Raw genomic sequence first — 15035 nt, forward strand, 5'->3', positions numbered from 1 at the left:
TAAGGTTAGTGTGAGGTACCTACATATTGATAGTTTTCAATTGCCATTACGTATTAATAATTATGTAAAATTAAGACATTAAGCCATAGAAAGACAAAAAGATGCAAAAACTGTTCTATCTTTAGTGCATCCTTACCTTTCTTGAGCCATAGACAAAATTCTTGACCAAATGAGGCTCCATAGGCCTACGCCTAATAGCCTTGGACCAGTCAACAAGCATTCTTTTACACACCCCTCTGAACACCAAGTTATACCTAATACAAAACTAACACCACATGGAGATAACAAATAAATAAATGTTGCAAGAAATTATACCAGAAACACTGAAGTATAACTAAAACCTAATGAAAAAATAATTGTTTAAGGGGATTCATGCAGCCACTGGAGGAAATGTTCAGTCGCGATTTCTTAGAGCAACAAAGAATACTACTTGGAAGTTGGAACAGACTTATTCTACAGCTTTTAAAGATGGAAACGTGTAAATTGTTGTTGGAAATGTAATGATAATAATAAAAAGTACAGAAAGCAAGCAATTTTATTTCATCTAGTGATTAAGTGTGTTGGCACTCGATAATAGCCAAACTTGTTAACACTTGGTCTATAACAAGACTACAGGAAGTGAAGAGGTTATAAATGCCAACACTAGCAATATTCGAGAAAAACGTTCAAATTTATTAGCATATTAAGAAATAGTTATAATTAACTAAATGTGTTGGCACTCGATAATAACCAAACTTGTTCACACTAGGTCTATAACAAGACTATGCGGGAAGTGAAGACGCCACATATGCCAACACTAGCAATATTTCTTCGAGAAAAATGTTCAAATTTATTAGCATATTAAGAAATTTTTATCAGTAATTATACTAATTGACTTAAGGCACATACTTCCACAAAACACGAAATGCTTCTCTTTTAGGATGGATGAAACAGTGAAACGAGAGGCCTTCATTGGCACCGCTTTGCTCCCGGGAGGCTAGAAAAGAACTGCTCTTATCAGTCATCGAGTTTCGTTATTAACGAATTCAGTCATTCCTATGTCTCATTTAGATTATTTCCTCAGCAATGACTGATAAAAGTAATCATTGAAATTAAAGAACTTTTCAGAATAAGTTTTCTGGCTCTGAAAATGTGTACTATTAGAGCGATGTCCTCATTATCAGCCTATGTGCACAATGTCTGTCCTTGCTTTATATATATTCTTGGAATGATCATTTACATTTAATCCTGAAAGTTTTCACATTCCTGAGAGAGAGCAATTTATCAGGAAACCCTTATTAATAAATATATTTACAGCTACGTTCATGCATTACCTAAATAAAGAGTTCAGAAACTACACCTTATTCTACAGCCATATTCAATTGAACTCATTCAGAATAAATTGCAACAGGATGAATATGTACTACTTTATTCGGTGTTCCCAATAGCATTTAAACCCTGTACACAAACAAAATATGAAAGTGGTTATGTAAAATCAAAAGCACACAAGAATTCAGTATGATAAATAAAGAAGGGTGGAATTATTTAAATTTAATTTTAAATACATAGGCCTACAAGTCTATAGCTGCTAGATTACTGTTTATATTCACAAGAATTTGTTTGCTGTGGTATTCAGTAATAAAATCGTAAAATAAATGCACACAAGAATTCAGCATGATAAACAAAAGGTGGAATTATTTAAATCGAATTTTAAATACATAGGCCTATAAGTGCTAGATTACTGTTTGTATTTACAAGAAATTGATTGCTGTGGTATCAGTAATAAAATCATTAGCGATTTTGTTACTTAAACATTTATTAAGTTCAGTGAAAACCACTTCAGATTATAAATTATTATGAATAATTAATATTAACATAGCATTTATTCGTCAACGTAGAATGAAATGATTGTGTAGCTTCTCCATTGCAATTTGCATTAGTATGAACTGACTTCATTAATGTCAGGACCGGATGTTGCTTCTGGGGCAACTAACCTCTATTTTCAACTAGTTTTTCAATATGATATACATAAATGTTTTAATATTAACTTGAAAATAATCTCACACTTTTCCGTTACTGGATTTTCTTAACAAAGCCGACTTTGTGCCAGCTTTATGATATTTATAAAATAGGGCATTAATGTCTCCATAAATATTTTCATATTTCCTTAAACCATTCAAAGATTAGGTTGTAGAATTAACGATGGATAAAACACAGTGGCATGATGATCATACGTCTGGCACCGCGGAGAGCCATCTCTTGTGTACGTGACTCCATCAGCTGGTCTTTATTAATTTTATTGTTTATGTCGTCCAGTTTGATTCAAATTCATTTCAGTTCAAATATCCAACCCAAATTAAATCCAACACCTTACCTTGGAAAATTCAAAGGATTAAGCCTCCTGTCAACTACTAGGTCAAAGGTAGGCCTAAGCCTGGATGACATGACAGTGTTTACTGATGGTCTAGAGCATATAGGCCTAAATTTCTTCAGGTAACATTAGAATACCTAATGTTAATTATTTTTAGGTATAATTGTTTTGAAGCTGTAAATTAGGATATTCTAGGTATGTTTACATATTTCAGGTAATTTTGATCAGCGTAACATAGGTACCTAGGTATACCGAATAGGCCTAGTCTTAAGCTTGTTGTAGGCCTATGGTTATGGAATAACAAATGGTCTAATACATTCAGGTCCCTGCCAAAATATGATATTTTTATGCACCATTCTAGAAAATTTTGCCTAGAATATCATTAGTTTAGCAATAAAAATACTTAAATTGCGCAATACACCTAGGGTTCATGTTTTGAATTCTCTAATACTGAACATTTATCATTATTTAATGTTATAAACTATTGTTATAGGTAACATAGGCACACTCTATAATGTGGCTTAACCCCATCCCTACATCTACCAGTTATTGCAATTTAACTAACCTAACGTACCCCAGGGGACAGCATCCTAATGGCGATAAATTCAAGTCTCCTTTTCATGCATCATTCTTTAACCAGGTCAATTGTCAATAGGCCTACTTGACCCCTATCAAAACAACGTTGTATACGTATTTCATATGAATAATGTGACACAGTTTTAAAGAATATTATTTACTGTATGATGAGATTGCTTGCGCTGTTTGGGTGTAACCCCTCGACCATTTGCACTAGCCTTATACAATCAAAGGGTGTACAACGCACTTATAATAAAGAAAAGGAGAAGCAACTAGCCTACCCCAGGCAACGTTACCTGTAGTAGGCTACCTTAAAATCTTACTGTAACCTGGGTAGGCAGCTTATGAAAATATACCCCAACTTAATCATTTATGTGGAATCTACAGAAAAAAGGGTTTATGAATGTCCATAACTGCATATCAAACATACCCAAAATATATTATGCTTTAGCAATAAAAGAAAAACATAAAAGAATTTTGTGATGGTAGCCTAGCCCACTGAAACTATTTTCAAGATTATGTAACTATACTCTACTGTCATCACATACACAAAACATCCAAAAGTTTTGTATTGTACATACCTGTATAATGAAAGCGACGTATGCATAAGTGTAATAAGAAAATGAAACCAGTAATGTTACATGTACTGAAAGTGTAAAGCCAGCAAACATTGTTGACAATTTTGTATGGTTTCCATTTTCTTTGTACAGTATAGGCTGTACTGTACATCTCAGTGTGCTTACTTGAAGATAGTTGTCATATTTAGATAAAGAACATATTGTGAATAAAAGTGCAAATGGTCTATGGATTACCATAATTTGAGACCATTTTGCGCTAGTGATCTATATTTATGAAACCCATTTGTTTCAAAAGATTATAATTATTTTTATTTTGTCTTTTCAGCTCTGTGCCCAGTTCATGGTGATTAAAAAATTAATTAACTAACTAGCAAAGTTTCATGCCAGTAAAATGAAAACAGGACGCAATGTTTGTGGCAGGATTGGGTTTTTTGGTGTTATGATGTACTACTCTGGGTGCTATTCTGGGCTCGTTGTAAGGATTATTATTTAGTTTTAGAATTTATATGTAACACTGGTTAATCATTGCATGATTGACCTTAGTAAAGTACAGTCTGCATTGCAGAAAGCACTGTAGTATTCATGTAAAGTAACCAATCACTAAAAATGAGTGAGGAGTGTATTTTAATAAAAGAGGAAGTTCTAGCTAGTGAGGATGAACTGCTATCTTGTGAGGATTGTGGCTTGACTTTTACTGAGCATGCAATGCTCATCAGGCACAAAGTTCAGCATGCGCGAAAACGGATAAGGAATCCCAAAGAACGTCCCTTTAAGTGTGACCTCTGTAAAAGTAGCTTCACCAGGAGAACTGACCTTAACAGGCATAAAGGCATACACACTCATCCATATGCGTGTGATCAGTGTGGAATGACTTTTAGTCAGAAAGTACAGCTAGTAAATCATAATAGAAAACACACAGGAGAGACGCCTTTTTTGTGCAGATTTTGTGGCAAGACATTCAGTAACAAACGGGCTTGTGATTCGCACGAAATTGATCATACCGGAGAACAGCCGTTTGTGTGTAGCATCTGTAATAAACCTTTCAGATCATCAACAACCCTCAACAAGCATTTGCGATTACATACGGGAGAACGCCCATTCTCATGTGACGTGTGTGGGAAAACCTTTACGCAGAAAGACCACGTAAATTCCCATAAGAGATTACATACAGGTGAGCGCCCTTTTTCGTGTACCGTTTGTGGGAAAAGCTTCCGTGAAAGAGGACACCTAATTAGGCATATGAAGTGTCACACTGGTGAGATCTCTTGTGGTGAATGTGGGAAGATCTTTTGTGCAAAGAGCATTCTGAAAAGACACATGAAAGTCCATTTAGGAGACAGTTCTTTTGACTGTGATGTATGTGGGAAAGTGTTTGCTACAAAAGAGGACCTTGTTAAGCATCATAAGCAACATGAGGGTAGGAAGCAATTCTCCTGTGATGGCTGTGGTAAGAGGTTTTGTGAGAGTGGAAATCTTTTGAAACACATGAAGAGTCATGGTGCCGAGGGATTTTTCTTTTGCATTGAATGTGGAAAAGGATTTGTACAACAAAGCCATCTGGATTTCCACAGAAGTGAACACTTTGGAGAGGAAGCCAATCAAAATGTTGAACCAAAGGATATTCCTGATTTTGAGGAAGTCGATATGAATGCATTGGAAAAGGAGTGCATAAAGGAGATATCTTTTGTAAGTGTGGATGTAGAATAAAGGTTTTCTGTGTAGTGATAAAAAATATGTTTGTTTGACATCTGTTGAATGAGGTTATACAATTTTAAAATGCAATTTATATATATTGTTTCTCAGATTTTGTTGTAACTTTTTTCAGTGTACAGGTGTGGTAATACAGTACAGTATTTGACATGCACCAGGTGCATACTTTGTAACCTTGACATTTCAGCAGCCTCCTCAATGCTTTCAGGAATGTTTGTGTCACGGACATCTTTATGGTTCTTTGGCCATGTAAAACATATTATTTAAGTTATACAAGCATCCTTGATCTTGTGATGGATGTATTAATATATGCTCAGGAATTTACCAAAATTTAGATACCAGTAATTGCTCATCATTCATGTTAATGCCTGCAGTGGCAAAGTCAGTTTTGATTTATGAACTGGGGGAGTGAAAGCACAAACTGTATAGTTACGTTGTCATCACATTGATTAGTGTTTTTTTAATAGTGAATCTTTATTGTTAAAAAGACAGGCATTTAGTATTGCCAACAAGTTTTATCTAGACCAAAATAAAGTATGAACAATAAAGTTGATTTTACTTTCCATGGCCTGTGGAGTGTATGAATTGGTTTGTTCCTTTTTTTTTTTAAACTTTCAACTTGCATTTTTACTTTCACCTTGCTTTTGGATGTTCTGCCCTCACTGAATCACCTGTGTGTGAACTGTACAAATACCCTCTTTAAAGTAAAGTTTACTACGATACCGACTTGTAAACACCTGGCATTTAAGTACTATTTCTATTTTCTTTTAACTAGTTTCCTTTTCGTCAACTCTTTTAGGGAGACAGATGGATAGACTTTACCCTTATTTGTGCCTGGTGTTTTGTCACTGTCAACTTATTGCCATACAAAATTATGAATATAAAAACACAAATAACACTTACATTTTTAAAAAGCCACCATTAGACTGCCATACAACCCATTTTTCAGTCATTAGCCAAATACAATACTCCCCACCATTATCATCTTGTCAGGTGAACCAGCTTGCCCTTGAAATCCAGGGTACCTACACCCACAAGATATCAATTTGGCAATCACACTGACACCTTTTAGATACAGAGTACTAAAGATGGTGCATGCCATATAACTTAAATACAAATGACTGCAAATGTTTAAAAAAAAAAGAAAGCAAAGTATGATGTACTTGTCATGGAGACAAAGTTGTCATTGGCAAAAAGATCTAGGAGCCATTATTACCTGTGACTCACAACCTTCTGAACAATGTACGGAAGTAAAAAATTAGGCCAAAAATAGAATATTTGAAAATACTTTACAAGTAAGTTTTACAATTCTGATCACCATCCTGTAGGAAGGATACAGCAATATTTGAAGCAGTACAGGCAATAGCAGCCAAACTAGTATCACCAATCAGACACTTTGTACATAAAGGGAGGTTAAAATGTCTAATTTTACTCAAGAGATTAACTGGTAGAAAAACTCAAGATATAGGTACCTAGAGATACAAATAAAACTGCATGACTCTGTCTACCTCTAGTAGCAACCGAACTAGTATACCCAATATATAGAAACTGGTGCTGAAACTGTTCCAGCCACTAAGGAAACTACCTCACTTATGACAGCCTCATTTTAGAACAAACTATGAGCTAAGATTGTAAATAATGAACTTAGGCAGTTCAAGAATAGATTTGACATAGTGATCTACAAAAACTTGATTTATTCTTGTAGGCGTTTCCTCAGATGAAATAGTCAGCAAATCATTCATTTGCTGAATGAAGACAACCAACAATAAACACTTGACTAATGAGCTAAAATTCTCACCCAACAACATAAATAAATAAGCACCATCGGCTAACAAATTCCTCTGCACTGGAAACCGAGTTACTAAAATAATGTAGACTACAAACAGAGTTGGAAATGGGATGTGAGCTCCCTGACAGCAGCAAGGAAAAACTTGCCGAAGAATTCTTCAATATATTGAACCAACCAACCTCGGCAAATTGTCCTTTTCAATTATTCATCTCGAGTACAATAGAGGTCTGTACACTGTGTGAAGAAGCAAAATTGATTTAGTTATATCCCCCATATTGTTAAGTGGAAAGTACCTTTACTGCTTTGAACATCCTTTTTATTGATTCTATTACATAAGCATTCTGTACATATATTAATTAATTAATACTAGAATTTGTAAAACTAAAACAATCAATAATTTACACAAATTAACAAATCTAGAATTATGGAAAATGCTGACACATATTACAATAAGTGCATATAAATATTAGGAAAACTCTTAAAATGAGTACATTCAATGACAGTTGCTGCATAAAATACTGCATCTCTGATACTGCATGTAGAAACAAAGTACGTAACACCTAAAATCCCTTTAACAGAAAAGAAAACACTTGCCACAAATCCACAGCTTAACACAAATATTTATGCATCTATCCAGTCCTGTACTTTCTACATTACAGTATGTATACAGATTCTACCAGCAGTACGTAACCCTACAGCTGTAAGCTGAAAAAGAATGTCACATTAAGTAAACTGTTGTAAATATAACTTTGAAATCCCTCCCAGGACAAGAAACTCGGGTTTGTAGAATCTATAATTCTTGGGGGGATCTAAACATCCTTAAATTTGGGTGAGAGTTTATTTGTACGTAATGTTACTTTAACACGCGTACAGTTTTTAGTTTTTTTTTTTTTTTTTTTTTTTTTTTTTTTTTTTTGCTTTTATGATCCAGTTTCTTTGTAATGTTGTCAATTTACAATTTATTGGCATTCACATTAAATTTCCATAACAATGACAATAGTTCTCTATAGACAAAATATAATTTGTTTCAAAGTTCATCCAGAACATTACGAACAGCCAATGATCGTAACTTGAAAAGTTCACAATACAACCCTTCAGAACACTCACAAACTCAAACAAACATGGATATTTCTGCCTTAAAATTATGGCAATGGAAAGAAAACTGGAAGGTGCTGCAGATAAAACTCCTTGTCGTCCTTGAGGAAAACGCAGAATATGATGCGATCAAACTTCCCCCTGTGCGCTTCGAGCATCGTTCTGACAGTGGGCAAAACAACTTGTACTGCACTTTCTTTTGGATACCCATAAATACCAGTTGATATGCAAGGGAAGGCCACAGTTCTGAGGTTATTCTCTAAGGCGATTTGCATCGATCTCCTGTAGCAGGACTCCAGTAATGAGGGCTGCTCACCTCGGGGACCAACTGTGTGAATGATAGCTTTTGCAGGCAATTTGTAACCTCCAGTTAGCTTTGCATCACCTGTTCTACAACCCTCAAGACTCTGACACTCTAACAATAATGACCTACCAGCTGCCCTGTGGATTGCTCCATCAACGCCTCCACCACCCAAGAGACTGTTATTTGCAGCGTTAACAATGGCATCGATTTCTAATGCAGTTATATCACCCTCAAAAATGGAAATTTTCTCATTAAGTTCTGGATCAGCTTTGTATGTACTGCCCTGCAGTAACCGTTGTTTCTGGGAGTCGGAAATCTTCAATTTATTGATCAGGTAGTTATTGGCCTTATAAAACTGAGGCCATGATGGAATTTCTTTCAGCTCAATATATCTTTCACCGCAATTGTAAAACCTCCTTTTCTCTTCCTTTGGAAGATTCCAGTACCTCCTTTTCTCCTCCTGCAATAAAAGAAATACATTTCAGTAACTATCAAATAAAATTATTAAAAATTATACCTTATAAAAAAGTTCTACCTCATTCACTATACCATATTTGAAGAATCATTTGTATTTTTTCTTGCTATACAAACCTCTTATGTTCCAGTATTCCCCTTATAAAATGGAAGCATTTGTTAACTCTTGATAAAAGGTGCTTAATTACCATCAGGCAGGTGAGAAGCAAGGTGCCACCCACTCACCTGTCAGTAATCACTCACTCAATTTTTTCCTTCAGGCAGGAAGTATGCAGTTTGTTGAAGTGAGATCATAATAAAGGATCATCTCAGAGCACTGAAATGGCAGATTAAGAAGCCCAGCATATGGATGCAAAGGCTGACAGAAAAATGTGCCAAAATAAGCTCATGGCACTTAACTATATTGTACCAAAGGTACATGGAATCATGTCTTTCTTGAGAATGGGAAAAAGGTCTGTGGGTAGCAATTTAATCATCTGGCAATGAATGACAGGTTCTAATCCAAGCTGTTAAGAGGGAGAAGTAGAGAACATATCTTCAGACCTCAATTGTGTAGCTATTCTGTATCTCCTCAATTGTGTAGCTATTCTGTATCTGCTAGGCCAGCACAAACATGAGTTGGACTGTCCAACAGACACAAATGGTGCAGAGAAGGGGAACAGATCAGGAATCCAAGCCATATCCATCCAAAGCCCAACCGCATACCTCAGGTGATTTGAAAGATTCTTCAAAACCTGGGAAAACAATACTATAGCTGAGCACCCACCATAAGACCCAGGAGAAAGTATCCACAGACCTAGAGAAGCTTTCTTGTAAAATGGGAAAGTATGTCTTTCTATCAGGATCTTACTCTTGATACTTAAAAAAAGTAGTTCCCTTGTATGGTAACTCAAAATTCAGCGCTAAAACAAGCAAAAACCAGGCAACTCCCTTGCAATTAGGTTGAAAATGCTTTTCAAAGGTCAAATGGTCAGAAAGGAAGGTAACGAGCTTACCTTCAATTCCCGGGGTCAAATAAAAGTAGCCAGAAGATAAAGCAAAAACTTGTACAAAACTTAAACACTTCACACATCATCAAATACTTGGATAAATATTGAAAGCCCTGTGAAAACATGGATGAAGCAAGGAAAAATGTGAAATTATAAAGGTGGTACTGTGTGAGGACTTACGGTAGATTCCAACTTCATTTATGACCTTTGACGTCCAGCTGGTGGTGACTTCACCTTTAAGACACGAGTCATAGGTTCAATCCTGATGTACCATAGAAATTTATTCCAACTGTGTTTGATTCCCATTAGTCAATATTATCAAGAAATGCTCCTTTGATTTCAGTATCACATTGAAAATGTGGGCATTCCCACCTGCTAAAGATTCTTATATAACAGACCAATAACCTCCCTAACTCTGGGATTGTTTGTGGATAACATCAACCAGCTAATGCACCACCTACATCAGCCTACTCACTTTAAACTTTACAAATCATAATTCATGGTTTCAGTTTCCTGACCTTCTCAGCTAGACTGGGCAACACCACTTTCTACGACTAAAGACCACTACTGCCAAAAAGAATATATCACCCTATGTTTACATTTTTGTTTATAGCTAGTTGGGTAGATCTACAGTAGTATTCCGCAGTGGCCTAGACTATGGCAGTTGCGGTTTTCTATGCAGTTTTACCTCTTGAACAAGAATTTTAAGTAATATTTACCTATTCAGACGACTGTAATTAACCCCCGGGGGCCAGTACTAAACACGGCGAAATACTACATGGGACGCCCCAATCACCCAGATGTTGTATCTGCGGTTACGTTCCTTACAGTCCGTGCGGAACTAATCTGTAGAATTACCACTAGTTGTCTAATGTTCATGTTTATAGGCTATACCTATTTACCATTCACTTTAGGAGCTGGTACTAAACATGACGCACACTGCAGTCACTGAACCACAGGGGTGTGGTAGTAGTCCTAAAGTTGTACCAATTTCTCATAATCTCGGTAGATTACTCAAATGTTCTCACCTGTCCTTCTCTTACATTCACACTTTGCTAAACTACCTAATTCTGTCAAGAAATTACATTAACAGATGATATCCTTCTTCAACTGTCTCCTTTACATGTAGCAACCTTCTACTGTTGTAGCCTAGGATAGCCAAAGTATCCATTAGGTATCCTACTACTACTAAGTATAGGGCCTTATGCTTAAGCTACGTTACTTCGGGTACCTACTAGTATAGCCTAGGCTAGCCTAAGATTCGTATGTTAGAATCCTGAAATCTATAATTGATTCAGAAAGTCCAAAAGCAAAACCTTTTTCTAATTAATAAATATATTCCTGAATGCAACGATAGTATAAATTAATTAACCTAGTATTACTACCCTAGTAGGTACTAGTACGAAGTGTACCCTAGTACCTAGGTAGTACTACCTACTAGGTATACCTAGTAGTTAATGATCTGGTTGCCTACGAAAGAGCTTGGTACCTCCTACTGATATACATGTTTCAATAAGCATAAAAACACCTATTACAACAATCTCATGAATAAACATTTCCAAAATTATAATTCATCTTGCATGACGGAAATCAAAGGTAATTACTAGGTAGTAGGTAAGGGCAGATAACGGAAAGGCTGCCTGCTACGAATGCCCTGGGTATAACACACATCTAAATAACCCTAGAGAAGATTGCAATGATTTTCTCAATTAATACACAACTTCTATAACCATCCTTAATCTCAAATTGAATGAGATCATGACGAATTAACACGGCACTTTGATAATTACCACGATATTGTGTCCCGAACCCGACGACATCTTTCTCAGGTGCAACTTTGTCACTAATGAAGAAGAAGAACTGTCACAACATCCACTTACGACGGAGAACCTGTTGTCAAGCTTTTGATTTATTTCCGAGGCGCTAAAATGCCGGAATACCGTCAGGAAGGATAATTTTCGTAATGATTTCCGAACTAGGAAAGTCATTTAAAGTACAGGTCGCGAACTTGCTCAAAGAAGGGATGTGGGGTGGTTGCGGGGAGGGGGTAGGCACTAGGCGGATGATAAACAGCCGGGGAGTGCCGTTCGTTTAAGACGGTTTTGGTCTCGCGAGCTTTAATTGGCAGTTATTAAGGTTTAATTCTCTCTTTATTTCTGTAGGTTACGTTTGTTTATTATTAAATATATACGGAAGAATGTGTTATTATATAATATAATGTATAACGATACGTATGATGTTGCTTGTTTGTGGGGAAAGGGAGGGCTTTCGATAAATTCGTTTGAGACAATTTTAACCTCGTGGCCTTTTAATTAGGATTATCAAGGTTAATTCTGTCGTTATCTACGCATCTTCTGTTTTAATTAATAATAAACATGCAAGGAAAACTTTCAATACATAGCTGTTGTTTGGGACGGGGGGAGGGGGGAGGTTGTAAACAGAAGCCGAGGAGTGCCGTTTGTTTAGGACAATTTTTATTTCATGAGCTTTAATTTGGGTTATTAGTCTTATATGTCTTTATTTCCCCGTCTGATGTTTCTTTGTTACCTTAAAAATTATAGAACCTCTTTTATTCTATAATGTATTGATATACGTTTGAGGTTAACTGTACTTGGTTTTAATATGAACCTGATACGTTTTTTCAATTTCTTTTCCTCCTATGATCGCCTATTGCCTAATATGACAACATTTATTATATGCATGCCATTCATCTATTTTCACTCTTCTCTTTTCAATCATGCGTATTATATGTGAACATTGTGGTTAATAATTAAATTTTCGAAACATTTCGCTGAGGCAACTTGTGTTTGTGTTTGTTCTTTTACTCGAGTCAAAATCTTTCTTTTGTGTCGTTGCTGAAATCAAGCTGGCCTTATGCCAGCACGGTAACATTACGCACTTTCAATTGATGTAACGAACCGTCCCTGACGCTCTACATAACGTTTGCGTTATCATAGATACGACTTATATTGTGCATTAAGGGTGTACACATCATCGTGATGCAATCACGGTTATCTGAACTTGAGGTTTTGATTTTAGAAATATGTATCATAATTCATGACCAGTTTTCCCATAAACAGTTCGGAAGTCACGAAATCACTTGCATAAATTACTAAAAGTACGAATGCGAACTGTATTAGACATTCGCTCTGATGACTGTTTACTTTCTCCTTCTCGCCTTTACACATTCACTGGGTTTATCTCGTATTCTTAATGAAAGGCATATCAAATGACTAAACGTGCCGTCCGACATTACAGCACTATAAATGATGATGATGGCAAACATAAATGAAAATTTACATTAACTTGCGCCAAAGAACTAGGTATCCAGCCATTAATTTTAACGGTTTTAGATAGTTTATGTATAATAAAACTTTCTTAACCTGGTCATGAATTTTAGTTCCGCGTTTGCTTAATGGCCTGATGCCCAATACTGTCAAACTATTCCTCCAGGTGTGTTTATTTTATGCACCTATGCAACTTGACATCTATTTTTCTTTTTCTTTTATACGGTATTTTGTGGATTATTCCTAAAACGTTGACTAGTTCCATAATGTCTTCTGTACCTACATAGTGGTTAATACATGTAATTATTCATAAATGAAAGTGGAACCTAGTACAGTATGTTATGTCCTGTCAAGAAACAGCTATTCAAGCTAGTACAGGGTGGGGCGCGGAAACTTCGAGATTTGAAATGAGTCTGTTTATGGCAACACTATATTTCGACAGATCTAAACTGATAGATTGTTTTAGTTTTTGGGTAAAAACCCTGTTGCCACATTTACCAGTATCCAGTTTTAAATGCCTTACTTTATAACACATGAATCAATAAATCGAGTTTAGTTTTTAGCATGTTTTGCTGGACAAGCGTTCACATATTGTGATTACAATTTTATTTATAAATAAAATGAGAAATCGTTGCCACTTTTCCTGTTACCTTTGACAGGTGATTTGCAGGTGGGCCAAGCCTATTAAAACCATGAAGTTTAAAGGAATTATCTCTTAAGCTACCCTTTGTATAAGCCCCACCGCCCGGTCTAGCTGAGAACTCTATCGCCAAAAAGAATGACTTCTTGCTTTAACAATAGTCAGTAGGAAAATTAATTTATTCCTACAGAAAGCACGCTGTGAAACGGGCAAATGCAGCTAAGCATTCCGAATGAATGAATGAATGAATGAATGGGAGTTTTCTGGCATCCTGACATCGAAGGTTATTGACGCCGTTAAGCATTCCGAAAACTTGCAAACAGGCGATGCTGCAAAGGATAGCTGTTATTAAAGTAAGATCATCTGACGACGAAGATTCTTCGTAATGTACATTTTGTATAGAATCATATTATTACAATTCTCGCGATAATTATTGTAAATAATTTTTTTCTCCCAATGATGATTATATGTGCAACCACCTTATAAAAAGTAAAAATTGTTACACGCATTAGACCGTGAGTGAAAAAGAAAATTAAATTCAAGTAAATCATAACTTGAGGAATTAGAATGAGAGGGGAACCTAAAATGAAGAGCAATAAAATCCAAAATATTACAAACTTGTTTAGGAAATGAATAGTATGGGAGACGGAAAATTCAAATAATAAAAAAGAATAAATAGAAGTAATCTACTGGCAAGATTATAAGAAAATGTCATATGACATACTTACTGAATGGCAATTGCTGAATTTTATTACTTTTAATGAAAAACATCATCATATAAAATATGTAATATAATAAGCAAAATATAAGGTATAAGTCATAACAAATATAAAAATAAAGTCTCAAAAGTAATAACCAAATAAAATACAATAAAGTGCTGCAAAAGTAATAACCAAATAGAATAGGGATCAAGTTTACGGATTAGGATTTATACGGTCAGTTTTATTAGATGCTGTCCCAAATATTGCCTCGTTGGGAGATGGTTGAGGACTTAGGAAGGGGACGATTTAAAGGTTAAGAGAGAACTGGCAACAGGGTTTTTCTCAAGGAAGTAAACAATATATCAGTTTAGATCTGTCGGACTTTATATAGTTGTGGTAAAGTGGGGAGGGTCTAGCTGGGAGGGGGTGGGTGGGAGGTTTGTGTTCACAAGATCACAACACGTTCACACCCGTGTCAGTTGGAAATACGCAGTGGTCGAGCGAAGAGCGCGCTTTTGCTGTCGAGGCTATTTCTCTAACGG

The 15035-nt window shown here is 35.8% G+C and overlaps 2 protein-coding genes across 3 annotated transcripts in view; one reads left to right on the forward strand and one right to left on the reverse strand.

Moving 5' to 3' along the window:
• LOC135213356 (mucin-2-like) overlaps positions 1-5762 on the forward strand; it is a 28899-nt gene extending 23137 nt beyond the window's left edge. Inside the window, exons 11-13 of the mRNA XM_064247334.1 lie at positions 366-478; positions 3830-3847; positions 4095-5762. Of these exons, the coding sequence (XP_064103404.1) occupies positions 366-478; positions 3830-3847; positions 4095-5211 (1248 nt within the window). The 3' untranslated portion in view covers positions 5212-5762. The remainder of the gene's footprint in view (positions 1-365; positions 479-3829; positions 3848-4094) is intronic.
• Positions 5763-7876: 2114 nt separating this feature from the next.
• Positions 7877-11911, reverse strand: LOC135213152 (macro domain-containing protein PG1779-like). 2 transcript variants are annotated; one of them, XM_064247097.1, is made up of 2 exons: positions 11746-11911; positions 7877-8862 (listed from the first exon to the last, which is right to left on the reverse strand). In XM_064247097.1, exons 1-2 carry the CDS (start codon positions 11851-11853, stop codon positions 8146-8148), a joined length of 825 nt encoding a protein of 274 aa, XP_064103167.1. In that variant the 5' UTR covers positions 11854-11911; the 3' UTR covers positions 7877-8145. The 2 variants fall into 2 exon arrangements, with proteins under 2 accessions (XP_064103167.1, XP_064103166.1); XM_064247096.1 differs by having other exon boundaries at positions 11656-11910.
• Between the last annotated feature and the right edge of the window lie 3124 nt (positions 11912-15035).

The sequence above is a fragment of the Macrobrachium nipponense genome, chromosome 42 (genome assembly GCF_015104395.2).
Source record: "Macrobrachium nipponense isolate FS-2020 chromosome 42, ASM1510439v2, whole genome shotgun sequence".
Lineage (NCBI taxonomy): Eukaryota > Metazoa > Arthropoda > Malacostraca > Decapoda > Palaemonidae > Macrobrachium > Macrobrachium nipponense.